We start from the raw sequence: 27,688 nt of genomic DNA on the forward strand, positions 1-27,688 counted from the left end.
AAGCTCCACATGAGGCTCAAACTAAATAAATTAATTATAAACGTAATATATCAAATGTAGTAGTGCTCTTCTTCGTACTGTTATAAGTTCCACAAACAAAATGATTGTACTACTGGAGCAAAGGCACAAGTCATATGAATAGCTACTCTGACACAGCACAGATTGGCTCTCAAAATAATGATGCTGTAGTAAACTTTTAAATTAGCAGGAAACAAAATTGTGAAGCTACTTTCCTTTCCCTCATGCCATTATTGATTAAAGTGATGCAAAAGCTGTACATTTCCCCGCTTTTGAACACAGGGAACAAATCTTGATCCACAATACAATTAAAAATAAGTTTTATAAGCATATAAATTAAGTGCTGTAACAAATCTATAATAATGCTACAATTACGTGACAAACCCATGAATTGTAGTCTGCAATAATACATATAATGTAGAAGAAATTCTATTACAGGAGAGAATAATAAGGGTTGCACAACTGGAACGCACATATCATAAGCAACATCTTGGTATTACACCTCTGTGTATGACACTTTTTGGTCTGTTCAAATATGAAAACATCAATCTGTTTGACCGATGAATCTGTAAAAGACTGATATACTTATCTGCCACTTGATTCAATTATCTTAAATAAAGGATTTTTTTGCATAGCTTCACCATTAACAATGCTATGGAAGTTAATTTTTAAAGAAGAATACACAGCTTACACTACTGGATAAAATATTCCATCTCCTATGGTAATGAAGGGTTTGCACATATAACTGGAATAACTAATATATTCAAATACAGTGCCCTGGCTACAATTGTCATCAGGGTTGGTATTTAAGCAACTTTTTTTCTTTTTTTTTTTTATCTGTGCGCATTATGTAACAAGATTTTATGAGATCCTTGAGATTAAAGCATGGTCAAAGATATTAAAATAAATTGCGCATATTACTTGTGTCAGAATTCTTTTTTCATACAACTTCCAAAATTGAGGATAGGGTTTGTCAGTGCCTTTTAATCCTTAATTGACATCTTACAACACATAAAAAACAGATCAAAGAATGTCGTTGTGGAAAACATGCACTTTTATTATTCATACAAATGATGTACTCGCTAGCATCTGAAAAAAAAGAATAAAGGAATAACGGAACAAAGTACAAGTTTGCATGGGTGAGGATTAAAAAGGACAACAAAGCCAATCAATAAGACTACTTTTATGACTTCTTACTTGTTAGTGTTCTTGGGGTGTCTGGAGATGGGTTTGAAAAACAGCACAAAATTCTGCAAGGTGTTACACAAGACAACCATAAACTCACGTAATTTTGGAAAAAAACAACAACAAAGGCTGCCTTTAAGGTGTGTTAATTTAATACTAAAAACATAACACACAAGGATGATATATATAAGTATGACAAAAGGTATGTACAAGTGTAATACGTGTATCTGCTTTTGGTGGTAAAGCTCAGAATGCCATTTAAACAATCTTAAATCTCTTAGCTAAGTAAGTTATTTTTTCTGTAAACGACATTTGAATGTGTGCATTAATTTAAGTTGAGTTGCATTAACCCTCAATCCTTACCACTTGTTGGGTTTCAAAAACCTTAATGTATGTGCTACCTACATCAGTAAAATAAACTTAACTATTATCAGTCTGTTGTTCAGCTTCAAAAGATTTTCCAAATGAACAGCTTTATCTGTACAAAAGTACCGATAGCGTTACAAAAAACGGACACATAATATGCACAAAAGCTTCCAATTTATTAAACATGGGGCACACACATCTCAAGATTGGCACTCATTCTGTATTTCAACAGATATGTCACTGGTGTTTGACAAAGGGTATTTAAATATGTGATAAGCCTTAAGTTTTGAAATGAACAACCAATCAAGTTTTTACTTTGACACAGATGAGTAGATCAGTATTTTTTTCCAACTGATGTTTTTATAAATTAGGGACCTGAAAAATGGGGAAGAACTACTGAACTATGACTACTGAATGGCATTCACCAGAACTAATTTTCTCATTTATCTTTTCTACAATTAATGGTATTTGCTTGACATAGCTTACAGTGAAAACATTTTTCCAGTGAATCAAAATAACTTATAAAGTGTGACATAATATTGACTATGAATTCTTCATCTTCATGATTAATTTCTACAAGCCATCCAAAATTAGTTTCTAGGATTGTAAGAACCTAGTTTGTAACTTAATAAGATGATACTTATTACACTTCAACCTAAGACTTGCACTGATTTGAATGTTTAAAATAATGTATTTAAAATAAGTACAGAGGCAACACTAGTAGTATCACCAACTGCATGTATTGATAATAGTTAACTTTGTATCACTGTGCTATTCTGTGTTGAAGAAAATAAGTATTGGCAAATGACGCGTCTAGTGTGACTTACCTAAAAAATCTAGTTGCACAAGCATACCTTAATGGCCTTTAGTTCCAAAATACAAGTAGGTTTGCATTCCATTGTAAATGTAAAAGTCCTATAAAATGAATGGAATCATGAAAAATTAGGTGGAAAAAAATTGTCCAGCTTCAAAATCTAAGTAAACAGCCATTTGTATTGTGATGCAAATTATTACACATTGTAAATATAAATAGGGTATCCATTTAGTATGGCACAGAAATATGGTTTACATCAGAAATTGGCAACATCAGCATAAGGCCTAGAGCCCTTCTGGATCTTTTGACACTTTTCAATTAGAAACAGATATAGGACTACATAAAATGCCATTTAACATCTTTGCCAAATTAGATTAATTATAATCAGAGAAAAATACAGTACGAGGGCTACATACATGCGATATATGATTTTAAATATGCATGCTGCAGTTAACTATAACATTAGCATTCACTGAGCTTCCGATATAGCTGTATAGTTATCAACTGAACTTCAGGATCACCACTCTTAATATCAAGAGCTTGCAAAAAGAAACGTAAAGCTTCTTTAAAATTTTCTGCTTTATAAAGGTCTTTTCCTATTTTAATTAGATTTTCATAGTCACTTGATTTGTTAACTAAGTCCTGTGCATCAGAATTAGACTCAGTGGGGGGAGGGATCAGACTTTCATGAGCACACAAGTCCATTTCTTCACTGGATCTCAGTTCAGCATCACTAGTAGATTCCTCCAGGACACTGTCATCTCCTTTTTCAGACTCCTCCTCCCCCTCCTCATCTTCTGTTCCTAATGTTTCACCAAAAAGTTTATCTTCAGACACAGAAAAATCAGATTGTTCCTCATCTCCTAAGTTGCATAAATATTTGGAGTTTTCCATTTCAACCACATCATCTTCCTCCTCCTCTAGGCTTTCCACAACAGCCTCCACAAAAGACCTTCTGGATGCCACAGACGTGTTTCCACCTAAGCTTTTTCTGTGAGAAGTAATCAAAGCAAAAGGACTCTGAGATTTGGTTGGCTTTGGAGTGGAGGCACCAATTTCCTTGAAGGGCTCACCAAAAGGGCTACTGACAGAACAACGTTTTTCAAAATAGGACCTCTCTCTGGCTTCTATCACATTGTCTGAATTTTGTTCTTCTTCACTGTCATACAGTACTTGTGTTTTTTTCTTTTTCTTTCCTGTATGAATAAAGGAATCATCTGACACTGGGTTATCGTCACTGATGCAAGTTAAGTTTGAGAAGTTCTTTGAAAGGTTGACTTGCAGATCCTCAGACTCAGATGGTCTGTGTGTGTTTGAGGTGATTTCTGAGTGAAGCTGCCAGGCAGTTTCATTTTTGCTGGCAGAATTATTCTCCTCCAAAATATCACCAGTGCTCTCTTCCAGCTGGAGATTGAAATCACACTGCAAACTTAGCTTTGAATCTGCGTCATTGTAATAGTATTCATGTTCAAAGTCCAATTTCTGAAAACTAGATAATCTTGCGTTGTTGGTTAAAGTGACAGGGAGCAGTCCTTCATCATTCATTGAATTGTCATGGATTAATGGCATGTGACATAATTCTGCAGACTTCTCAATGTTCTGAGGATTGATTTGATTTAAATTTTTATTTTGAAGGAAGGGAGAAGCTTCCTCTTCTAAACTAAGATCAACAGATAAGCATTTTTCATCTAGGGATGGTGCTGTTTTAACAGGAGTTTCTTCAGACTCAGATGCAGTACTCAACACATCCTTTTTGCCCTCAAAAGAAACATCAAGTAGAGAGTGATCCAAAAGAATGTCATTTTTAGAATGATTTGCAAGTTCATTCTCTTTTGTCACATCATATTCAATATTATGCTCTCGAGCTTCTTCAAGGCTATTATCTAGCACAAGATCAGTAATTTTAGCACTAATCTTGTGGACTGCCTCATCAGGTTTAGACTCTTCAGTGAGTACTACCAATGCCTCTGTAACTGCATCATCATTTTCACTGACCGTTGAGACGCTATGCTCTGTTTTACCTTGTTTCTTGTCAAATCTTTTAGGTGGCTCCAGGTTTCGAAGCCATGTTGGCTCAGTAGTGTAATCCATGTTTGCCATCACTTGTTGGTTCAGTTCAGATTCAGCTTTCATCAACTCCTGAGCTTTCAGAACTCTACTTTCAATGTACTGATCAGCCACGTGGTCCCCAGTCTCATCATCAGTTGATGCTGCATCATGTGAAAACATCAGGTCATGATCTGAGATTCCAAACATTTCCAAAGAATGCAAATATGCTATATGCTCATCAAGCTGAGGATCAGTGCGTCTTTGTCTCGCGTGGAGTGACTGAAGCTGAAGTTGCGTTGTGGAAATTTTAGTGTCCTCAAGTTTGAAAAGTTCTTTCAACTCTTGTCGACTGAAATACCTGAAGGGGTTCTTTTTGTCTCCAGTGCTTTGTCTGATCAAGGAATCTTTAAAGACTTGACGTCTATAGATCTTTTCCTCCACTGTCCCACAGGTCACTAGCCTGTAAATCACAACATTTTCCTTTTGCCCAATCCTGTAGGCTCTGTCCACAGCTTGGGCATCCGTTGCTGGATTCCAGCTGGGATCAAAAATCACAACTCTGTTGGCAGCAGTCAGAGTAATTCCTACGCCTCCCACTTGGGTGGTAAGGAGAAATACAGAATATTCCTTATTGGTCTGAAAAACTGCAATGCGTTTCTCTCGTTCCGCTAGATGAGTTATAGTACCATCAATTCTCATGAGTTTGAAACCTCTGTTAACTAAAATACGCTGGATAATGTCTAACATTTTCCTTGACTGGGAAAATAGAAGAGTGCGATGGCCTTCTTCAACGAGTCTTTCCAGGAGTCCTACAAGGAATTTTAGTTTCCCAGATTCCGATACAAGTACTTTATCAGGTACATGGTCAATTCCGCCCGCAGTCTGGTCATTTAGCTCCAGATTCTGGTCCATTCCTTCCTCAAGGCCTAACTGGGCGATAGCCCTGGAAGACAAAAGCCTTGGGTGGTCACATAACTTCTTTAAAACTGTCAGCTCAGCCAAGGGTGAGCGTGTTGTTGTCAGTAGTTCTTTGATGTGATCTAAAGATATGAATTGGCTGTAGATGTCTTGTTGAACTTGGCTAAGGTACGTCCAAACAATCAGGTCATTCTTTCTTGTAAGAGATGGCATCGCAGCACTGGCAATGAGGGCTTGGGTCTCTTTGTCTTCTGAATTTATTCCATGTTCATTTGTTACATTATGCTTTTTGTTTTGCACATCCTGCTTTGTTCTTCTTAAAAAGTAGGGGTTTATTATTGTCATTAAATTTTCAGAAATCTTGAGACCCAGAGCTTTTTCACCTGGAGTTGCATCTTTTTCTCGTGCTCGAGTTATGGGGTTTTCATACTCCATTTTAAAGGTTTTTGCTGTACCAAGCAGAGAACCTTGACATGCAAAATCAAACAGTGCCCACATTTCCCGCAGATTGTTCTGTACAGGGGTGCCAGTGAGAAGGATTCGATGTTTAGCAGGTATGGCATGAACACTTTTTGCAGTTTTGGTTGAAGAAGATTTTATCTTGTGAGCCTCATCTAAAATAACATAATCCCATCTAAACTCAAGATTGATGAAACTAGAGAGAAGCTCCCAGTTGCTGATGATCATTTGGTATGTGGTAAGGATGACACCTCTAGTTCTTTGAACTTTCTGTAAATTTTTATTTCGTGCTGCTTTGTTAGTACCATGAAATTCTTTAACTCTCATGCCTGGTGTCCATTTAGCAAATTCTTTGGCCCAGTTCCCAATGAGGGTTGTTGGCATGATAAGAAGAGTGTGCTTGATCAATTCAGAATCATACATTCCAGAAAGAAAAGCAATGATCTGGATTGTTTTCCCCAATCCCATGTCATCGGCTAAAATGCCACCTTTTTTACCATCGTTATGCAAGCCAAACAAAAAAGCAATTCCTTCTTTTTGATGATCATATAGTTTATCATGTAGCTCTTTGAAAAGCATTAGACCACTGTTATTAACATCAACAAACTCATCTTCACCTTCACTTTCCGATCCTTGACGCGCAATTTCTTCTATGGCTTCTTTTATCTTTTTGATTCTGGTTTTCAATTTTTCACTTGGGTGAATTTCATAAGCCAACGTGAAAAGTTCTAAGGATTTCGTCATGTTTCCATTTTTGGCTTCATCTTTGCCTTCTCTCACATACCTTAGCAAAGGAAAAGAGTTAATGAAAAATTATGTGCATGCTCTACTCAACTAACGAGAGTTCCATGATATCTACATTTAATGTATGGACACATGTTAATGAAAACATTATTTCCATATTAATTTTAAATCAAAAGTATTCAAAAAATGAAGCAAAATGATGTTTTACTATGTATTAATGATTTTGTGGAAGACCGAGTCAAAAGGTCAGGACAGTGACTATGCGCGGGAAAGGTTTTCTGTTTGCACCTAAGACCACTGTCTTAGGTGCGAACTAAAGCCTGTGATTCCTCACACCCATTCAACCAGAGAGAAATGAAACAAATTGCAGGATGCCAAATGGCATCTTCCTGTCCTGGTTGTTTGACTTCTGACACTGCCCCTTTCCCTTTATGTTCCTTTGATATGTTAAAGTCTTGCCTACTTTTAATGTATAAAAAGGAAAGTATAACTTCAGTCCAGTGAGCATGTCTTGAGTGCTAGGGGAAACCCTATCTCTGGATGTGCTCCCCTTCAGCTGATTGTATTAAAGATCTCTGTTGACAATCTCCCAACCTGAGTGAAGACTGAGTTTTCTTCGACAATTTGTATTTCAGATTTAAAAAAAATAATGAGGCAAAAGGATAGAATTTTCAGTTTTTGTTTCTGGGTATTATTTTGCCTACATATTTAAGTACATTAAAATAATATAACTTGTGTTCTACCCTCCTTATTTCAAGGACAAGTATTGGGACAGGTTTTTGCCACTTATTCAGGTGCTCAATATTACACTAATATTAAAAATATGACAGAGCTAGAGTTAGAAGGTATAAATCAAGATGAAGACTAGAGTCTGTAGCACAAAATAAATTGTGAAGACAAGAGCAAAATAAAAACTTAAGTATGCTGGGCAAATGTTCGAGGTCAAATTCTTTTCCTTCAAAGTGGAGATGACGGCATCGAAATTTTTTTGGCACGCCCTCTCTTTAAAGCCTTAGCCAAATACAAAGACAGTACGTACAGTAATAATTCAAAGTGAATAAAAAACTACACATCCCTGTTAACATGGCAGTGCTTGTGATCCTAGCGTTTAAACAACGAAACAGGGCAAAAAAATCAGTCACATGAATTTAGGGCTGCGTTTCAAAAGCTAAACCTATCAGCAACAAAGCGAAATTCACACGATAGGCTACCTCAAACTGTCAGTTACAGGACTGTGTATGTCCCTTAAGCCACTCCTATTTGGCTTTTTAGTTATGGAGGCAGGAAGACGCCCCCCCCTCCCTCTGGGTGCTTGACTTGTCGCCATCTTTAACCGTTCCATGTCTGAACCGCAGTAGGGAGAGACACGTATGAACAAAAGTGAATCCCAGCTACAATACAAATATATTTTTGTGGTAAGGGGGAGCAAAACATCAGTATTTACTGCTAGTAATTAGTGTAAGATATATAGTTAAAAATCTGAGCCTAAATATAAAGTTGAATTCTCGACAAACAAAGCAATGTAGGAAATGCGCACTTTTTCTGCAAAAGATCAACCAGTCAACTCATGCTATATATCAAAGGGCAAGACGAATACACATGAAGCGGTGAAACAAAACATCTTCCTGAGATCATACTGTATATAAGAGCTGGGAAACCCTTGCGGTTTGTCTGTCCTGCGGGGCAGACCCAACACGCGTTGATGTCTTTATTGAGCTCAATAAAACAACTGAATCCACACAAGACTGTGTCCTGCTCCTTTGATGAAGGATTTCCCACAACAATTTGGCGTAGTCGGCAAGGATTCTCCAGGTCTCCGGTAATTCCCAGACAGCACACAGGGTGAGTATATTTTTTATGTTACCACCCAATTAGGTTGCCATAAGGGAAGGACCGGAAACAGAGAATATAAAGAATCGTTTATAGGGAAAAGAGTAAGGACACGTCTCTGTGAGATTCAGGGTAAAAATCCCTAATCCGAGACACGATTCCTCTGAGCTTGGTTTCGAAACCAAAACAAGACGTAGTTCCTCTGAGCTTGGGGCGGGTCTCTAAACCAGGGTGCTTTCCACCTGGGGCGAGGCAAAGTCCCTAAATGGAACAAGGTGAGCTGAGCGAGGGTATTGTGCCAGTAAGATTCCCTCTGAGTCCGGGCGGGCAAATTAAGGGAAAGCTAATAATAATAATAATAATAATAATAATAATAATAAGTATAATCCTGGTGTGAGACAAAGTCCCTTAACGGAACAAGGTGAGCTGAGCGACGGTATTGTGCCAGTAAGATTCCCTCTGAGTCCGGGGGGGCACCTCCTAAGGAAGCTAAAGTTAATATTATTTTAATAATATGATTATAGACCAGTTGTGCTAGCAGTTTAATCACCAGTGACTGCTGAGCTGAGAGTTAAGCGAGGAGTTGGTTCTGTATGCTAACACCAGACTCATATTCACTGACTGACTGCTTCACAAGGGTACTTGTAAGTGTGCCGGCAGCTCCGCTGGCAGCACTGAGAGATATGAAGATGGTATCTAGTCCAGATAAAGCAGGGTCAGTTCTAGACCACTAGGGGAGTATTATAAGGACTAAAGAAATGATGGTAAAGGGAACATGGAAAAATAAGTTGTGTACTAAGATTGAAGTATGAACAGAATGGCAATAGTAGTGTTGTTAAATTATGAGAATATGGAAAGGGAATACATAAGAATGTTGTTTAGCTTTGCTAAGTCAAGAAAGAAGTCAAACATCTTTAAAAAAGCAAAGTTAAAAGAAGGGGTTGTGCAACTAACAAAACGGGTAAAAAAAAAGGTAGTGACGGGCTGCAAGAGGTAGCGATGACAGAGAAAAATGTGAGGTGTGGAGAGGACAGAAGTTAAAATTAGTATATATAATTTTCATATGTGATATAAAAATTGGAGTATAAATGTGAAGAATAACCTTCCGCCTTCCACAGCGCAACCCTGGTTAGGCGAGGAAGAATAATACAGCACACAATAGCTCAAAAGTATGATAAAAAAATGGATCAACCCGATCGGAAGTAACAAACATTGCTCGTTGAAAAAAAAAAACTAAATGGAATACGTAATGCTGTGTTTTAATAGTTACACAGCTGTTAAAAGGGACACATATAAAAGTAAAATGTATACCGCGTTTATGCTAAAACTATAATTAAAAATTGTAACTAAAATGTTCGTGAAATACGACACATGATCCAACAATTTCCAAATTTAATGCAAAATCACTTTAGATGTGTACGTGTGTTTTTATTAATTTGTGTGCCGGTCTGTGTATGTGTGCGCGCGTGTAGGTGAAAGAGCTCAGTGTGTGACTGCGTCTTTCAAAATATGACTATGTGAGTGTATTTAGCCAGCCGGACTGGCTAGAAATTAGAGACTTGATTAAAGTAAATCAAGAAGCAACTCACGTGAACAGAAAAATATAAGAATATCTAAAATGTACAAATACAAATATTAACAGAGTACATGTAGACCTAAATGACTCAGATATATAAATGAGCCAGATAGTATTTGTATAAAATTAGCTATATAAATTTAGTTGAAACAAAGCTGAAATATATGAGGAGAGCACAATCTCACAGTAATTAGCATTTGTGCCTCATACAGCTTAGCCTTGGGTTCAATTAATGGGGTGGTGTGTGCAATGAGTCTATATCTTCTCCCCGTATTTGTGTGGGTTCTGTTCCTACACTCTGGATTCTTCCCACAGTTCAAAGACATGCTGGTGGGTCAACTGGTATCTAAATAAAAAAGGGTGTGAGTGTGTACAGAGCCCTGTATCTGTGTGTGCCTTGTGGTGGATTGGAGTCTCATTCAGGGTGTTGGACAGGGGTGAGCTCCAGATCCCCTGCAAAGATGAGATAGATAAAGCAGTAAAAAAGGAACAGATTAAAATTAAGATTAGGACCCCTGGTCTTCACTTTAGAAGTAAGACCTCAAAAAGAGTTTATTGTTCTCAGATTGACTGGGAGTGAGCTTCAGAGCTGTGGAACAAGGTGGCTAAAATCACGCCCTGGAAAATACTAAAGAAACTATTAAAAGATGTGCCTTAGCAGAGAGTTAGGCCCTGCTTATTTCACAGTTAGTAATTAAAATCTAAAGCATTGCAGGGTTCAGAGTATAAGACTGCAGAGGGCAAAAGTTAAAAATTTTAAGTCAATGTGCTGAATAATGGAGAGCCAGTGCAGAGATGCCACAGTTGGGGCGATGTGGTCACAGTGCCTTAAATGTGTTAGGAGTCACAAAGTGGAGTTTTAACCATATGGTTTATTTAGAAGGTGAATAGAGAGACCCACTGTAAACGTATTACAGTAATCTAGTTGAGGTGTGACAGAGGCATGAGTAAGGGTGTTTGCAGCACTGTGTAAAGGGTGGTCTTGGCAGTTATGACTATGTGGTCTTCCTCACTTTATGTTTGACTTAGATTTCCGAAAGCTGTAGTCGTCTATGTCTAGGAGAAGACTGACAATTACAGAGTCACAGCAAATTTAACAATGTGTTCTCAATAGGGATTCTACAGTTGATTGAATGCAGAATGTATAGGGTGTGGGACAACACAGAGCCCTAAGGCAATCCAGTGGGAGAACAAAGCTGCTCTGATATAACACCTTTAGGTCTCACTCTTTGTCATCATTAAAAAAGGTAGATAAAGGCACCACTTTGTAACAAGAATGAGATTAAGGAATTTTTTACATCATATAGATTCCTTCTGGATGAAATAGCCAAAGTATGTATTGAATCGTATTGGAATATACAAGTTTGGGAGTAACAGACGAATGTCTATATAATTAAGGTCATGAAGGGATAAGCTAAGGTAATGGCCCTTTTGGTATCTGAAGTGACAGGATCTTCCCAAATAGGAAATTTAAATATTTAAGACATCCAACAGAGAGCTTCACTCAGAGAGGAAACAGAATGGAAGCAGCAGGGTGTAACACCTGGAAAAAAGTGAATCTGGAGAGTATCTCAGCAGAAAGATACAGGAACTCTGAGGAGTTGACAGAGTCATAAAAATCTGGCCTGTTAAGTGCTGGAATTTGATGCCACGAGCCCTGTGACCTCACGGAAGGAGCACAAAGCAGTAGGCCCTGGCTGATCAGAGCTGAAAGGTAAATGGCGACCAATCATAATTTCTTCAGATAGGAGACAAGGGAAAAGCATGCGTCTAGTCCATTTGGAAGGATTTCTATCCAGATCAACATGAAGTCTAAATGAATAACGACCCGTGTTTGTTTGGACATCTTGTGAGAAAAAGTTGAAAGTAGAGAGGAAAATTGATTAAAAAAAACTCTGTTATTAACATTCTATATCTTCAACAGTAGGACCAGTAGCTGCTTTCTAAATAATCTCATTACAGCTGTTATAATATCTGAGCGCTCAAGAAGAGTGAAGGCCTTGCTTCCATTACCTTATCAGTCGTAAAACGCAACTCTAATTAATCTGCTTGAGGCCTGGAAAAGTGTGTTCAACTCCCAACAGGAGGGACTGGATTGACAAAATAACCTGGCCTTTTGGGTTCCGAGATGGACTTGACCTAGTGGACCACCAAGTTATCACCCCAATGACCTCAAGTTAACATGAAGGATTTATTGTTCTTTTCTGAACTGTGGATCGCAATCTTCAGGACAGACAGAGATGCCCCATTTATCTGGGAAACTGGACTGAACTATGAGGGGGGGGTAATAACCTGACAGATGGTAAATGTAAGTATAGGTATAAGTGTTGTATTTTATTTTGTGCACATCAGAGGCCTGTGCAATATCCTGTTATTGCAGAGGCGCCTGATGATATTCTTTGTTATAAAATACCAAGGAAAGTGTTATATGTTGAAGTCTAGTCTAGTGTCTGAAATTGAGTTTTACATTAATTCTGAAGTAAATGGATTATATACATTGCATTTGAGCAATGACAAGTCAAGCTTTCGGAGAGTGTGAAACCAACTGGACTAAGTTAAACATGATAATTTAAAGTAGTTAATTTAGTAGTGAATTGGTGGTGATTTGTGCAATGGCGTAGAAATGTGGAAGCCTTCATGAATCGTTTACTGGTATACCCTTCCTCAGATAGCTCTGCGTAGTATTTTAGTAATTAAGCTTATCTAGGAAAGCAGAGTTTATCACAAGGACCATAAAGGTTATAAAATATAGTCTGTGTAATAGCTCAGGTGACCACTAAGTAAGTAATGCACTGAGTCAGTCCATTAGATTACATTCTCTTGTGGCACTGCTTATATGTTTAATAATACCAGTTCTGATATAACCTCTTCTGAGCCAATCACTACCTCTTTAAGGGCTCTACAGAGGTCGCCAACCCAGTGCTATTTTTCTCGCTATCGAGGCATGGTGTCCCTGCAAAGACTGTGCTGCTTGGTGCCACTGGAATCCACGTTCTGCCCACAAGTGTCAGGCTCCTTCACACTAGAGGGTTAGTGTCATTTAAACTCTGGTGGAGTGCAGAGCTGACTGAAGATGGAGAACTAAGAGAGGTGGTTTAGCGTGCAGTATCCAGTAATTAACAGGCAGGACAATCATTCAAGAAGAGGAAATTAAAAGTCAGTCTGGAGCATGGAATAGTGAGCAGGTTGGCAGACTCTGTGATGATTGGTGTGTAAATAGCTCATGACACAATTGGTGAGACATTGGGCAGTTGCCACATCGGAAGCCTCAGTGCTAGTTCCCGTGACTAGCATCATTATTTATTACCAAACTGTGAGATTTCTATTCATGAAATAGTAATTGGCCTTCTAGTCAGATATGAGGAATTAGGGTTTTACCACTGACCCCTCACCCACACCACCAGTTCTTCAACAGAGTTCAGGAAATCAAATCTAAAACTCCCAAGCTCAGGTCCTTCCAATAGGGAATGGCTAAGGCTGTAAGAGGAGTGCAAATTACCCAAAACATCAGGTCAAATGAGTCGACGGGCTCTGCTGATGTGTACGTGGAGGGTAATAGGTAACCTACCGGGGCTATCGCTAGGTGGTTAACAGGAGGGACTGAAGTAGAACATAAAACAATTATATATATTATTGATGGAAAATATATATATATAATTTATCTGTATTCAACACTACAGTATTAATTCAAGCACATTGTGTAATATGTCGGCTTTCTTAACATATCTTAAGCAGCTCCAACAATTGCAGCTAAACATCAAAGGACAAGACTTGGGACAGGACTTAGCAGGTCAACTCAGGTTACATATCAAAGGATGGCTACACATCAAAGGACAGGACTTGAGACAGGACCAACCGGTCAACTCATGCTACATATCAAAGGGCAAGACGAATACACATGAAGCGGTGAAACAAAACATCTTCCCGAGATCATACTGTATATAAGAGCTGGGAAACCCTTGCGGTTTGTCTGTTCTGCTGGGCAGACCCAACGCGCGTTGATGTCATTATTGAGCTCAATAAAACAACTGAATCCACACAGGACTGTGTCCTGCTCCTTTGATGAAGGATTTCCCACCACATTATTGATAACTAATAGTTTGTGCTAGTACCTAACTTTCTTAATTTAAAACGATGTATTTAAAACGATGACCTAAGTGTGACATTACATTCGATTGGGGAAAAAAAGACCTGCTGATCTGTCCTGCATAACAGGAAGAGAAAAGAAAGTGATTTTTTCTGTACAAAAAATGTGTTTATGTTTGTGTTGATAAAATTCAAGTATTTTAAACATTTAACTAAGAAGTAAAAAACTTACAGCTTACACAAAGATTCTAAGTTGATCATGAGGAAGAAAAATCACACGTTTTCCATGCATAAAAAGTGGTTATTAACTATTTAAATCTGTTTTTATAACTTTAAAAGTCATGCAATGTCTAAGTTTAGCAGGAACACATCATTGTATCTTATTTTTTATTTCTTTTTTAAAAAATTAAAAAATCGTTTGACCAGCCAACAACCACTGCAGAGATTAGCAGAATCAACAATATGGAATATCTTGAAAAATATAAACTAATGGACGAGTCAAAACCAGGTATTCCAAGAAAGGCAACAGCAAAATTTCAGAAAAAGCATTAGAGCTGTGAAGAAACCCTAAAATAACAGCAAAACAGTTTGAAGACAATTTCTAGAGTACGAGGTTGAAAATATATAAACACACTTCAAGCAGAAGACTCTCCTGAACTAAATTCTATTGAACATGATTTTTACTTGAAGAAGAAACTCAGAAAGTCAGAAGTCAGAAAACCCATAAACAGACAAAAACTGAAAGTCACTGGAGCTAAGGATTTGCAGATTTAAAAGAAACATTAATAGTCTGATGATATCAATGGGTCACAGATTTGAAATCAGCGTAAGGTGTATGCAGCCAATTACTAATTTAGAGTTTAATTTAACTTAATTTGTCCCAATACTTATGCTATGCTAACCTAAAATTGGGGGTTATCGAACATGAAAACATTTTTTGTTCCAACACATATGCACAATTTTATTCCGAAACAAAAGCTTTCTATATTCTATAAAGAATATGTATATGAAAATGTCTTTACTTTTCCCTCATTTTTATCTTTTAATCTCAAAATATATTTAAAAAGTTAATAATACGCAGCAAAAATGACTAATTTCACTTCACTATCCCAGTACAGAAACAGCACCCATGTCCATTGTCTCTATTAGTGACGACTCACACAGATCCCTTTCCTGGAATGCATTCTCGGAAAAATGTAATGCATTTCTGTATTAGTTTATTGTTACAGTTAATTACAGTTATGACAGTTCTAATATTCTACATTCTGTATATATCTGTATATACAGTGCCTAGCAAAAGTATTCAGACCCTTTAAAAGTATTAAAATGTAAGTATTATTTGTAAACAGCAACATCTTTTTCCAATCTGTAATTCTATTGCAAACTTAGATGCTCAATTTTTAAAGACAAATAAGATATCTTCTGACAAAGTCAAAAGGTGAAATATGTTGTTGTATAAGTATCAGGACCCCTGTGCTTCGGTAGCTCAAGATTCACACAGGTGAAAGAAATTGCAGTAATGAGGACATAGAGGCCTCACCATTGGCCTCTGCTTGTGCATCACTTAAGTGTCTGTCACATTTACTAGAAAAAAAAGTCTGTTTAGGGATCACTGGTCAGGCAGCAAAACTGAAGGAAAGGTTTGAAACTGAAGTCTAAAGAGCACCCTAAGAAAGCTAGAGATAAGCTGATAATAATGCATAGATACAAAAAATATGAAAGATACTAGTAAGCACTGATAGCTCAATAAACCAATAAGTGGAAGCTGCATAAAAAGGCCATTCCTCAAAAACCAGCCGAACATGGAGGAGATAAGCCACTGAGTTTTTCAAATCATTTTGGGGCGTTCTCTTGCCGATAGCAAGGTAAAGGTGCATCAGTCAACCATTTCAAGAGCTGGATGAACATCACTCCTAACCTGTGTGCAAAGTTGATAGACACCTATCCCAAAAGAATAAGAGATGTTATTGAGGTAAAACTTGGCTGTACCAAATATTAATTTGTTGGGTCTGAATACTTGGGTAAGCAGCGTATTTCAGTTTTTGAGTTTCTTTAAATATCTGCTGACTAATTTTATCTTTAAAAAAATCAGTTTCAGCATGTGGGTTTACAATAAAAATACTGACTGGGAAAAGACATGTATCATTTATAATCCAGCAACATTTGAAAAATGTTAAAGGGTCTGAATACTTTTACAAGGCACAGTACTTGCGGAAGCATCTAAAGGTTAACTTTATGCAAATGAACATACCTCTGATAATTGTCCACTACCTCTGGATCCAGTGTCATTGATCTAGAACAAAAAGAAATCAGATTATTACAAAATGCTTAAGCAAGATTTAGGTGACTAGGAAGCCTCTTAGAGTTTAGATAAAGTTTGTGACACCTGGCAGTGTAAACACTTCTAGCTGCCAAGCAGAGGGGATGTTTGTTGAGATGTGGGGGGTTCCAAATCAATAACAATTGTAAAGTTTACCCTGGTCTACCTAGGTAATTAAGTTGTGTGTTAATGATTGTCAATGAGCTATCCAGAAAAACACCTTATCAGATCACATTTAGACAACAGAAAAGTAGAAAGGAGAAGAAGAGAGGGAGAGGAGAGGAGAGAAGAGAGAGGATTCCGGAGGACATAGAACTTAAAGCTTGTGCCAGGCGAGAGCCCCTACTTCACATTCATCCAAGCAAAACCTGACTGGAACCAGGTATCTGAACCTTGCTAGAGAGAGTTTTGTGTTCTGTGTTTTTAAGGAACTTGGGTTACCTGGGTAAAACATACTTCGGTTAGAGAAGTCTTTCCTGCTTAGGGGTACCATATATTTTGTGGCACCTGGGTTTACAGAGAGATTTAACTGCAGGTTGTATTGCATTTATTCAGAAGTCACCTTCTCTTTTATTTGGCCTCTGAAGGCATTATTTAAGAGATTAGTACTTAAGAGCAGTCTGGAGGGTTTTCTTGGTGACTAGAACATTAGGGCTCTCGGACGCCTTGTTTGTACAAAATGCAAAGAATGTTTTGCAATAATTTTTGGCAAAACATAAATGGGCTATCTGACTATTTACTTTTTCGATAGCCTAAAAATTCATTCAGATCTGTGCATGTAATGTAGTACATTTTACCCCCCTTCTACGTGTTTAACTCTTGTCAAATGTGTTGTTAAAAGTCTCTTCCCAGAGTGCTGGCTGACACTGAAAAAAAGGCTACAGGACCTCCGTAAATAGTGTTGTGTGTTCTACCCAAGAACGTTCTCTCGGTTATTGCCTCACGAAGCCCACATTTGCTACAGTGGATAGTGGAACGAAACAGACTGTCAGTGACAAATTCGATAAAAGTTTGATAAGTTTGATTGCCTATTTGATAGTTGTAGTGTTTGAGAAAAAATGATGAAGCAAAGAGACTTACAGTTACCACAAGGAACGGGAGCATGATTATTTTTTGTACTTTCGCATTCAAATCTGCAATGCTAGCGTCTACGAGAAAAAAGGAATAATAGAACAACGTTTCAAAACTCCACACAAAACGTATGATGTGGACTTTCCCACTAAAAGTGAGTTATGGAAAAGAAAAGTGGAAAAATTAAAATCAACTAGCAGTAGTTGGTTTTCCCTCTAATAGAAGAGGGAAAGCAGCAATCATCGCATCATTCTGTGTGAGCCATGTCCTGGCTAAACGTAAAAAGTCATTCAGGGATCGAGAAATAATAAAAAAGAGTTTGCTGAGGCTGCTGACTTGCTGTTTGGAGATTTCAAAAACAAACATTTTTGGCAAGGTTCAGACAGCTTTTGCCTGAAATCAAAGAGTTTCTCAAGTCGTCTAAACATGATGAAAATGCCCAATTACAGGATGACCAGTGGCTTCTAGATTTAGCATTCCTCACAGACTTGACTGAACTGCTAAATGAGCTGAACGTCGAGCTGCAGGGACAAAATAAAAATGTCATTGACATGATCAGCAGTGTCAACATGTTCAAAAAAAAAATACAAGTGTTCTCAAGTAAGCTTCTCAGTGCCAATGCTTACATTAAGGTAGGATACTTTTTTCTAAAATGAGGAACATTACTTGTTCACTGTAGCATGAGTCACTTGTTTTTATTTGCTGTCATTTTAACGATTGGTATCGTTATTGTACTGATGTGCCCACAGTCTGTTAATCCTATATCAGAGCTCCAAATTCACTCTAGTAGATCACACTGGACTGGCAAATGAAAAAGTAGATCTTACACTAAAAAAGGTTGCGCACCTTGTATACAACTTGTGTGTCGTATGTAGGGCTGGGCGATATGGCCAAAAACATTATCACGATAAAAATTTTCATATCAGTCGATAAATGTCAAATTTTTTCTCCTGAGTGAAAGTTGAGGAAACCAGACAGTTAATTGGTAAATTAAACAATTTTTAATTTTAAATTTTAAGAACACAACAAACACTTGCCAAACAGCAGAAACATTAAACAAATCTGAGGTAGAGAGTATTCAACTCTTTTTTATGTCAAAATATGCATGAGTAAAATTTACAAAATATCTTAATAGAAAAATTAAATACTGCAGTGTGATAAAACACACATAGAAGATGGCTCAGACAGACTACAAAGTTTAAAGTGCTCCGTTTTATGTCTAATCATAAAAAGCCAAAATATCTCCAAATTACCAAAGTTGAATGACCTTTTCTGTCGACGATGTCATCGTCCTTCGAGCTGGTCTTTGGCAGCACTACGTTTGCTTCAGTGTCGCTCATTTCTCCACTCTAACCACAATCCTGTCAGCCACCACCGTGTGGGTAAACAACACCCCGTTAGCTGCCCGGTCTGCAACACGCACGCGCACTTGCGCAGTATTTTGTGCACATGCGCATATCATGTCCAAAGCATAAACATATATATAGAACATTTATCGAAACTTTTGTTAAAATTATATCGAGGAAAATTATATCGCGATAATTATCATTATCGAATTATCACCCAGCACTAGTTGTATGTTTTGTTATTTGTAGTTTTGTTTGTCTTGTCATTGTTAATAAACATTTGTTGAAGCAAACGTGCCTAGATTATTGCTCATTTCTACAAAGCTTTGCCCAAGAATAAAGAATTCATATGCCTCTAATTATACCAACCGCTCAGGTATATTCTGGAGAAATCACTTACAATTTGTAATAATCAGTTACAATTTTTGTAATTATATTCAACTTCACTGTAGCGATTTGCTTTTCTAAACCCTTCAAATTATAGGAATTCTTTAAAAATTGATTTATGAATGAGCTTGGCATGTGCAAAGGATGTCATAATTGCTGCTTAAGGTGGCACTAAGCAGGGCTATGAGATGTAAAGTGAACCCGCATGTTGGTTGAGAGAGAAAAAACAGAAGAGGGAAGCTGCAGGCAATGCAGTGCAATAGCAAGCTAGGACAGAAACAGAGAATGGTGTAGGTAAATTTGCCAGATTTGTAGTCATAGCAAGCAGGGTTTAAAACCGGATGAGTATGATATTAATATATGAGTGACTGAGTTTGACATTGTGATATTGAAATAACTATTTTATTGATGTCATTTTAATGTACAGACAGGGCTATTCCCAAACTGAACTTGTAACTTGAAAATAAAACAAGAAGTGCAAGACAGTCTTTCTTAGCTGTAGGTCAGTTCTGGCAACACACAGTACTACGTCTCCTTGTGTCCCTTCATTTCCTAGGTATCCGTACAAATACCCGCCTCTCCTAAAGACCTAACGTAATAGCCCTACCCCAAGGGTGTCTTCCTACCAGACATCACCAAGGGAAATTTCTAGACTGCCCCCTCCTACTCTCCAAGTGTCTTTGGCAGGTGTCTCTTCCTGACTGGTCTAGGTACAGACAGCAATGCACTGGACAGGTGGTCGTTTAAGGCAGTCACCACATTATGGCCTCCCCAAGGAGGGCATCTCTCCTAGTTGGCTCTAGCTCCACTTCTTTGGCCTCCTCCTCCAAGGTTTCTTGGCCAACCTCCACAGAACTGAAGTCTGGTCACCCTAAGAAGCTTGACAACAGATACTGGATAAACACCACTAACCAATTCCTCATTCCTCGGGTCACAAGCAAGCAATTACATTATGCCTGTCTTCGGGTGTTTGTACTGGCTTCCTATCAGGTTTCAAGTCAAACCAGCAGTAATAGGACACCAGGCCTAGAAACCCTCAAACCTTCTCCACTGTGCTAGCCTTTGCCTTCTTCAAGTCAATGGAAACCCCTTGGTGACTCACCACATGTCACAAGAACAGTGCCCTTGCCCGCAGGAGACTGCACTTCTTTAGATTCAGCCCCATCCCTGCCTCCCAGATACACTAGAAAACGAGCCACAGGTTTACCATGTCTTTATCGAAATTGGACACATGGACCAGGACATCAGGCACAAAAGCAGTACCTGATGATGCAAGCCAACAGCACTAGCTCCTCTTTTGCTACTCCAGGCAGAGAGGGATAGCTCCCAACTAGAAGATAAAATGTCTACTAATTTCTAGTCACTCACTTTTAAGTTTTGACTACAGTCTCATTTTTATGCGACAAAAATATTTTAGTCTGTTTATTTATATAATAAATAAATTTATATTTATATAATAAATAAACAAACATTATTAAAAGCAATATGCAATGTCTTGAAAAAGAAAAATATTGGAGGAGTAAGAAATTGTCAAAGACCAGGTCATCCACGAAAGACAACAACAACTGATGTCAGAGAAGTTTGGATCTGTGAAGAAAAAAATTTCCAGAGTGCAGGGCTTAAAATATTGCAACTTACTGTGCACCTGACCTGAATCCTATTGTGGATTCACTATAATTGTTGAAGAGAAAACTAAATTCCACAAACAGACAATGACTACAAATGGCTAATGCTTGGCAAACCATTTAAAGGGAACATATCAAGAATGTGGTGATGCCAACGGGTTGCAGACTTGAAGTAATTGCATGTAAGCTTTATGCAATCAAATACTGACTTAACACCAATTTAATCTACTTTAATTTGTTGCAATACTTATGATGACCTGCAAATGGGGTGTGAATGAACACCAAATCATTTTTGTTCTAATATGGTTTAACACATATGCACAAAAATATCTAGTATTAATTACTGTAATAACACATTGTTAGAATGTTCTACATTCTGTATATATAAATGTTAAATTAACATAACTGATTGCTCTCCACCACCTCTGGATCCAGTGTAACAGGTCTGAAACATATGTAATCAAATTATTACAAACATGATTTAATCTGATCAAGACAACGCACCTTCAAATTATACCTAATTGCATTTCAAAGAGAAAACACTCAGTTGTCCACAAATTAATTTTTTACTAGGCACGGCATAACATGCCAAAACAACAAAAACTACTTCACCAAGATGGCAATGTTTAAAGAGGAAAATATATTGAAGGTTGTCTTCAATCACTTGAAAAGTTCTAGATATATATGAGCCTTAAAATCCACCCATTTCCTAACCATTTTTTCCAATACAGAGTCATGGGGGATGCTGTAGCTTAACCTGGCAAGCCGAGCAAAAGGCAGGATACACCCTGTATGGGATGTTAGTCCATCACAAGGCACACACACTGACACAACTGCCAGAAGCCAATTAACCTAACAGCATGTATTTGGAATGTGTGAGAAACCCCACATGAATACTCAACTCCATGCAGATAAAACCCTCAGAATTGAACCCAGGACCCCACCTTTGCGAGGCAGCAATACTAACCATGCTGTCCAAGCCTTAACCTGTCCTCTATTATATTCTAAAAAGGGGAGTTTCCTTAATGCATACAGCATCACAACAATAAACATACAAATATTCCACATTAAAGGGGTTTAAGTGTACTAAAACAAAAACACTAAAAACATTTAGCAACTATAATATTCTTAAAATGTGCCTTTATTAAAGTTGAAAAAAATTATAATCACTTTATAAATACATTCAAACCCTCAGCTTAACAAATTAATGGGGGGAGGTTTGTCCAATAAATCACAAAATAACATTTTTTTCAGCCCCCCAAACACTAAAGCACTGTATAATCATTTCTGGATATTCTGACTTAAATTTTAACAAATTAAATCATCACAATGAATGAGAATTTTTATCGTTGGTATACAAGGTCTTTATTTCATGTGTCTGAAATATACTGTATAAAATTAAAGCATACAAAACTTTACCTATCATAAGTAATGGGTATTTGGTATTTCTGATTTTAGAGACAAAATACTGTTACAGCTATAGGTGACTAGGAAGTGTCTCTAAGACACCTGTGGGCAAAGTAAAGCATGCGGGCCAGTTGTAACCGGCCCTTGAGGTAAAAAATAAATGAATCAATGTTCGCCATATTCCAGTTTGTTTGGTGCCGTTTTTTCTTACATTTCATTATTTGTGCCGTTAGATGGCACATGAACGCTTTACCACAGTGGTTCCAAACTTTGCATCGCGCCACCTTGGGGAGGCACCATTGTTGGTCAGAGGTGTCGCAGGTATCGCCAGTCGAAGAAAGATTTATTACAAGCAAAACCCGCTGTTCATGCACACAATGTATGAGTAGCACGCTACCTAGCGGATTTGAAGATACTAGATTGTGTCAAATGACACTGGCCACGAGAATCTGAAGTCTATAAGCAGCATACCAGTTGACCGCAGCTTTGGTGTTTCTATGAGTGGTCATTTTGTGAGTTTTTTGTTACAAAATCGCTATTTAGAGGTTTTTAAATATGAGTAAAAAGCATGAAGGACATGGAGCCTAGTTCTAAAGAGAAACGGAAACCAAATACAGAAAGTATGACGGCAGTTTCTTGAATTTCTGTTTCACGCGCACAATTGTGGGCACTGAAGAATTTCCTCAGTGTGTTGTCTGCCGAGAGCATGCTTCCCAATAAACTGAAACGTAATTTGGAAACTGTTCACAGCAGTTTGATAAGCAAGCCTCGTGAGTATTTTTCACGCAAGCTAAATGAATGAACAGAAACCTGCTTTTTCTAACCAAGCTCCCTAGCAAAGTTCTTCTTTCGTCATAGAAAGTTGCGCACCAAGTAGCACAATGCAAAAAAACTCATACTATTAGAGTACCAAGGAATAAGCAACACAGCTCTGTGAGTTCTGCTTCCTTTTGCAATTTCCTGTCTATGTGAGGCTTTCAGCACTTGCGGTTATCAAATCCAAGTTCAGATCAAGAGTCAATGTTGAGAAGGAGATGCACGTTGCCATTTCAAAAATACTACCCACTATTTTTGGTGAATTATGTTAATAATTTATTAAACAAGCCTACCTACACATTAAGAGGCACAAAAAAGACAATGTATTTCTCCCCCTTCTATAAAAACATTCATGTAAAACATTTACTTTTGCATTTTACAAAGATTTTGACTATTTTTTTAAAGTCATTATTAACCAAAAATTATTTTGGTTTTGAAAATGATTAAAAATAAAACAAAAAGGATCAACTGTTTTTATTTTGACCCATCATTTCCTTTTCAAATTTATAATCTTTTGTAAAATATCTCACTGCCATAGAACTTATTTGTGAGAAAGGGGAGGCATGTGGAAAATTTGATAGGTCAAGGGAGGCACGGACCAAAAAATTTTGGGAACCCCTGCTTTACCAATTTAATTCACCAATTAGAGTGGGTCCATCTTAGTGTGAGGGAACCTGAGCCAAAATGAGCGGATTGAAGAAGCGGAAAGTTGACAGTGAATGGAGAGTGTTCAACAAAGAATGGACAGCAAAATACTTTTTTCACAGAGGTTGGAACAAAGGCTATATATGCAGTGTTGAAAGATTAAAATCTCAGTCAGCATTTTTGGCAGTTTAGAAACACACCACATAAGATCACATTAAGACCACAAAGAAAGAAGAAAAAGAACAGGACGAGAGGAAAAGAGGAGAAAGAAGGTCAGACCACAAGAGAGGAGTCAGCTACTGTAAGTGTTTGAACCTTGCTAGAGAGAACTTGCTGTTCTGTGTTTTTAGGGAACTTGTGTTTCCTCGGTCAAAAATACCTTGGTTAGAGACATCTTTCCTGCTTAGGGTGCATTTAAAGAATAGGGAGATAGGGTCCCATTTATTTTGTGGCACTCGGGTTTGCAGACAGATTCAACTGCAAGTCGTTTTCCATTTATTAAGAAAGGCAGCTTATATCTTATTTGGCCTCTGCAGGTGATTTGAACATTAGACCTCTGGAATGACTTGTTTGTACATACTGTAAATATAGTAGCTCATGAGTTGTATGTTTTGTTGTGTATACTCTGTGTATTGTCATCATTAAATATTTTTAACCAAGTGTGCCTGAATTCACCCCCAAAAAAAATTCACGTGCCTCTAATTATACAAGCCACTCTGGTATATTCTGGAGAATCACTTACAAATTGGGGGTTATGAATATTTATTATACTTATTGCCTAAACCACTCTGTCAATTCCTAATATTCACAATTCACAATTTACGTAATCCACTATTTGTAACAATACAAACGGTCTTAGTATGCTTAACACGGCCAGCCATTTAACACAGCAGTCCTACCAAACACCTGAACTAAGATTTAAAAATCTTAAAATATCTGAAGATAGCCCTAAAAGTAACAAGAGATACAATGGATGTTTAACATGCTTAATATATCCTAAGATTATTATTGTAAGTCACATTGAAGATTATATTTAATTTCATATTGCACACAAACATTTTTAAAGTACTTTCAGGAGTCAGTCCTTTATATAAAGCTTTGAGATCCAATTTAAACAAAAATGATTTTTCTATTAACACTTTAAAGACTCAATTTCTTTTTATGTTTATTAAGACTAAGGTAGTGTTTTAGAATATAAGAAAAAATACAAACACAATGAGGCCATGTGGGCCATCTAGCCTATTTTTTTTGTTTTAAATTAGGGCGCTAGCTAGCATTCCGAAGGTCTGGTACAACTGATTCTTGAAAGAAACCAGGATTGGTTACTGGCTTCAACATGGCTGAATAACTTACTCCACATTTGCCCAATGTTTTGTGTATAGTAGTTACGAAGGCCACAACTTTGCACATTATGGAAAATTTTAGTTCTTAATGTAATGTAAAACTGAATTTTAAAGAACACTTGTCAACCCAAATATAATCCACACAGACATGGGAACCCACTTGATCAACCACCGCAGTGCAGTACTCGGGCTAGCTGGCTTATAACAGCCGCACTAAATGGCAGACAAATGGAAGAGAGATTCTGGACACAAGGTCAAGTAACCATTAATAAATCATTTTTGTACATCAAATGTTTTAGGCTGTCCATAATCGACGGATGTAATGTACTGCATTTTCATTTGTTTCTTTCAGCGCCGGTTTGTTTCTGCAGTGAGGCCCTTAGCCGTGTACGTTCAATACGTAAAATCCAGAGCAATGTAAAGTTAACATTATTTATACCGATGCACATCGTCACAAAACGCAAGAGGACAAAATATGCGGCTCAAAAACTGCAAGCGAATAGAATACTAAAACGAAACGGAAGAGAAAGAATACATATGTTGTCATTCACTATAGCAAATACAAATCAGTTTGCACTTACTTCTCACATTTTGTTGCCAACTCATCCAATGTAGATGCGCACATTTCACTACACTGGAGTAACTCCATTTTTTTGGCTTGGTATCACTTTTACACAAAAAGCAAACAAGGCCAAACATTCAAGTTCCACACTACACAAAATCTACTAGCTTCCCCCGCCATAAAAGCAGAATATCAAAAGAAGTCACTCTAAGCGCGCCAGCACCAACATCAAAAGTTGTAGCCAATCAAAGTTCCTGCCTTTGAAATTTGAAGAAATTATGCAGTGAAACGTCCAATGACTTTCTCGCTCAAACAAGGAAGCAGGCCTCTGTTATCTGAGTATCCGCTTATGTAGTTTGATTTTGTTACAAACCATGGAATCATATTTGACACGCGTATTTCTATCTCATTAATTACACAATAATGAACTGGGAGCCAGTTTCATTGTAATATATTAAATACTCTGTAAAACAGTCTATTCTAGCTGGCAACATTAAAAAAATTGCGAAACTCGTCTGATTTTAAAACTTTAAAAAAATATATTTGATGGGAGGGGGTAAACCCGGAAAGACTGGACACACCCAATAACTGAACAGATTTTATTATTTCTTACATTGGCCTATTTTTATTAATTTCTGCCCTATTACCTTAAATAACAATAGTACAAATTCTAGGGAAAAGGAGTCAAAATATTGTTCACCATACATGTTCAAGTCCTAATGCCTTTGTCCCAGTATTTAAAAGTAATAGGTACAGATGTACTTAATTGAAATATAATAGTTTTGTCCTATGGCACATCTGCAACAATAGTGAGAAAGAGTAAGAAGTAAGAACTATATTTTACACTGTTGGATTACTATTGTAGAGGGGATAAAACTTTTCCTGAGTCTATTAACTATTACACCTGGGGACAGAGAGGCATCCTTCAACTGTGAGGAGTGTAAATTCACAATGCACAGGGTGAGGCTCACACTAAAACCCCTTAGACCAGTGGTTCTCAACCTTTTTATCAACTGTACCGCAACCGTGGCTAAAAGCAAGTCTCGTGGGCCGCATATATTATTTACTACTAGGCCTACCTTATCTGCGTGCATAATAGCTATTATAATATGTATATATTATTGTAGTATTTTCAGATTCGGTGAGAACGGACACAGTGACTCAGACGCTCGTTGGCTGAAAAACAGCGCTTTATTTTTCGGCACAGCCAGCACAGCACCCCCGCGCCCCAGAAAGAGAGTGAGAGTGTGAGAGAGAACGAGCAAGCTCCAGAGAGAGCAAGAGAGAGAGCAACACACTGGGGTATATTCGGGGAAATTACACAGGGATAGGGTGGAAATTGGGTACAAGTATAACAGGGCTCCCAAACCAGGGAACTATTTAAAAGAATCCGGGCGATTTCGCCAAACTGTAAGCCTGTTTTGCAATGGGTTAGCTGCACTGGTCAGTGGCTTTCCTAGTCCCAGCCCTGACCACTACTACTCCCGTCCTGCCCCTCGCCACGTACTCCAGCCAGGCACTCTTCAGCCGCAGCGCCAGGCGAATGCGCTACACTGCCTCCACCTGAGACGTCTGGCGTCCCGCCAGCATCAAATAGCCCGCCTACGTCCAGCACACAATCCTACAGCCTCTGCGGCACCCGGTGAGTGCACCCGCTGCATCGAGGTGGAGTCTGGCGGTCCGCCCCATCAGCCCCTACTGGCCCAGTGAAATCTGGAACTGGCTGCGTCCCGGGATACTCCGCGCCCTCCCGTTCCAGCACCTCCTCGCGAGTCCTGAAGGGAGCCAGGTGGTCTCAGTGCAGGACCACCACCCTCCCTTGCTTCCAGAACCAGACATGGAAGCAGATCTCCCCCACAACCTCCATGACCTTCCCCTTGTCCTTCCCAGGCCAGAGTCAGCTTCGGGTTGTAGACCCAGACAAGGTCCCTGGGTCTAAAAGGGGTCCCCCTGCAGCGCAGATCGTAGTACTGCTTCTGCCGAACCCCTGCCTGAGTCAGGCAGATTCTGGCGAAGCTGTGTACTCGCAGCATCAGCTGCTGCAGGTCCCACTCGTAATCCGGCCTGGATGGCTGTGCCAGCACTCCTCCAGGCGGAAAAATGAAAGGCCAGGACAGGAGC

The 27,688-nt window shown here is 38.2% G+C and overlaps 1 protein-coding gene and 1 long non-coding RNA gene across 3 annotated transcripts in view; one reads left to right on the top strand and one right to left on the bottom strand.

The window, feature by feature from the left end:
- Positions 1-27,688, top strand: part of LOC148653647 (uncharacterized) — a 333,862-nt gene that overhangs the window by 63,659 nt on the left and 242,515 nt on the right. The window lies entirely within an intron of this gene.
- ercc6l (excision repair cross-complementation group 6-like) lies at positions 1,055-25,891 on the bottom strand. 2 transcript variants are annotated; one of them, XM_088648929.1, is made up of 4 exons: positions 25,587-25,891; positions 18,690-18,797; positions 16,297-16,338; positions 1,055-6,593 (listed from the first exon to the last, which is right to left on the bottom strand). In XM_088648929.1, the coding sequence occupies exons 3-4, from the start codon at positions 16,332-16,334 to the stop codon at positions 2,846-2,848; spliced, it is 3,786 nt and encodes a 1,261-aa protein (XP_088505055.1). In that variant the 5' UTR covers positions 16,335-16,338; positions 18,690-18,797; positions 25,587-25,891; the 3' UTR covers positions 1,055-2,845. The 2 variants fall into 2 exon arrangements, with proteins under 2 accessions (XP_088505055.1, XP_088505054.1); XM_088648928.1 differs by lacking the exon at positions 18,690-18,797 and having other exon boundaries at positions 25,587-25,890.

This window comes from Lepisosteus platostomus, chromosome 10 (assembly GCF_059453375.1).
Source record: "Lepisosteus platostomus isolate fLepPlt1 chromosome 10, fLepPlt1.hap1, whole genome shotgun sequence".
NCBI classification, from domain to species: Eukaryota; Metazoa; Chordata; class Actinopteri; order Semionotiformes; family Lepisosteidae; genus Lepisosteus; species Lepisosteus platostomus.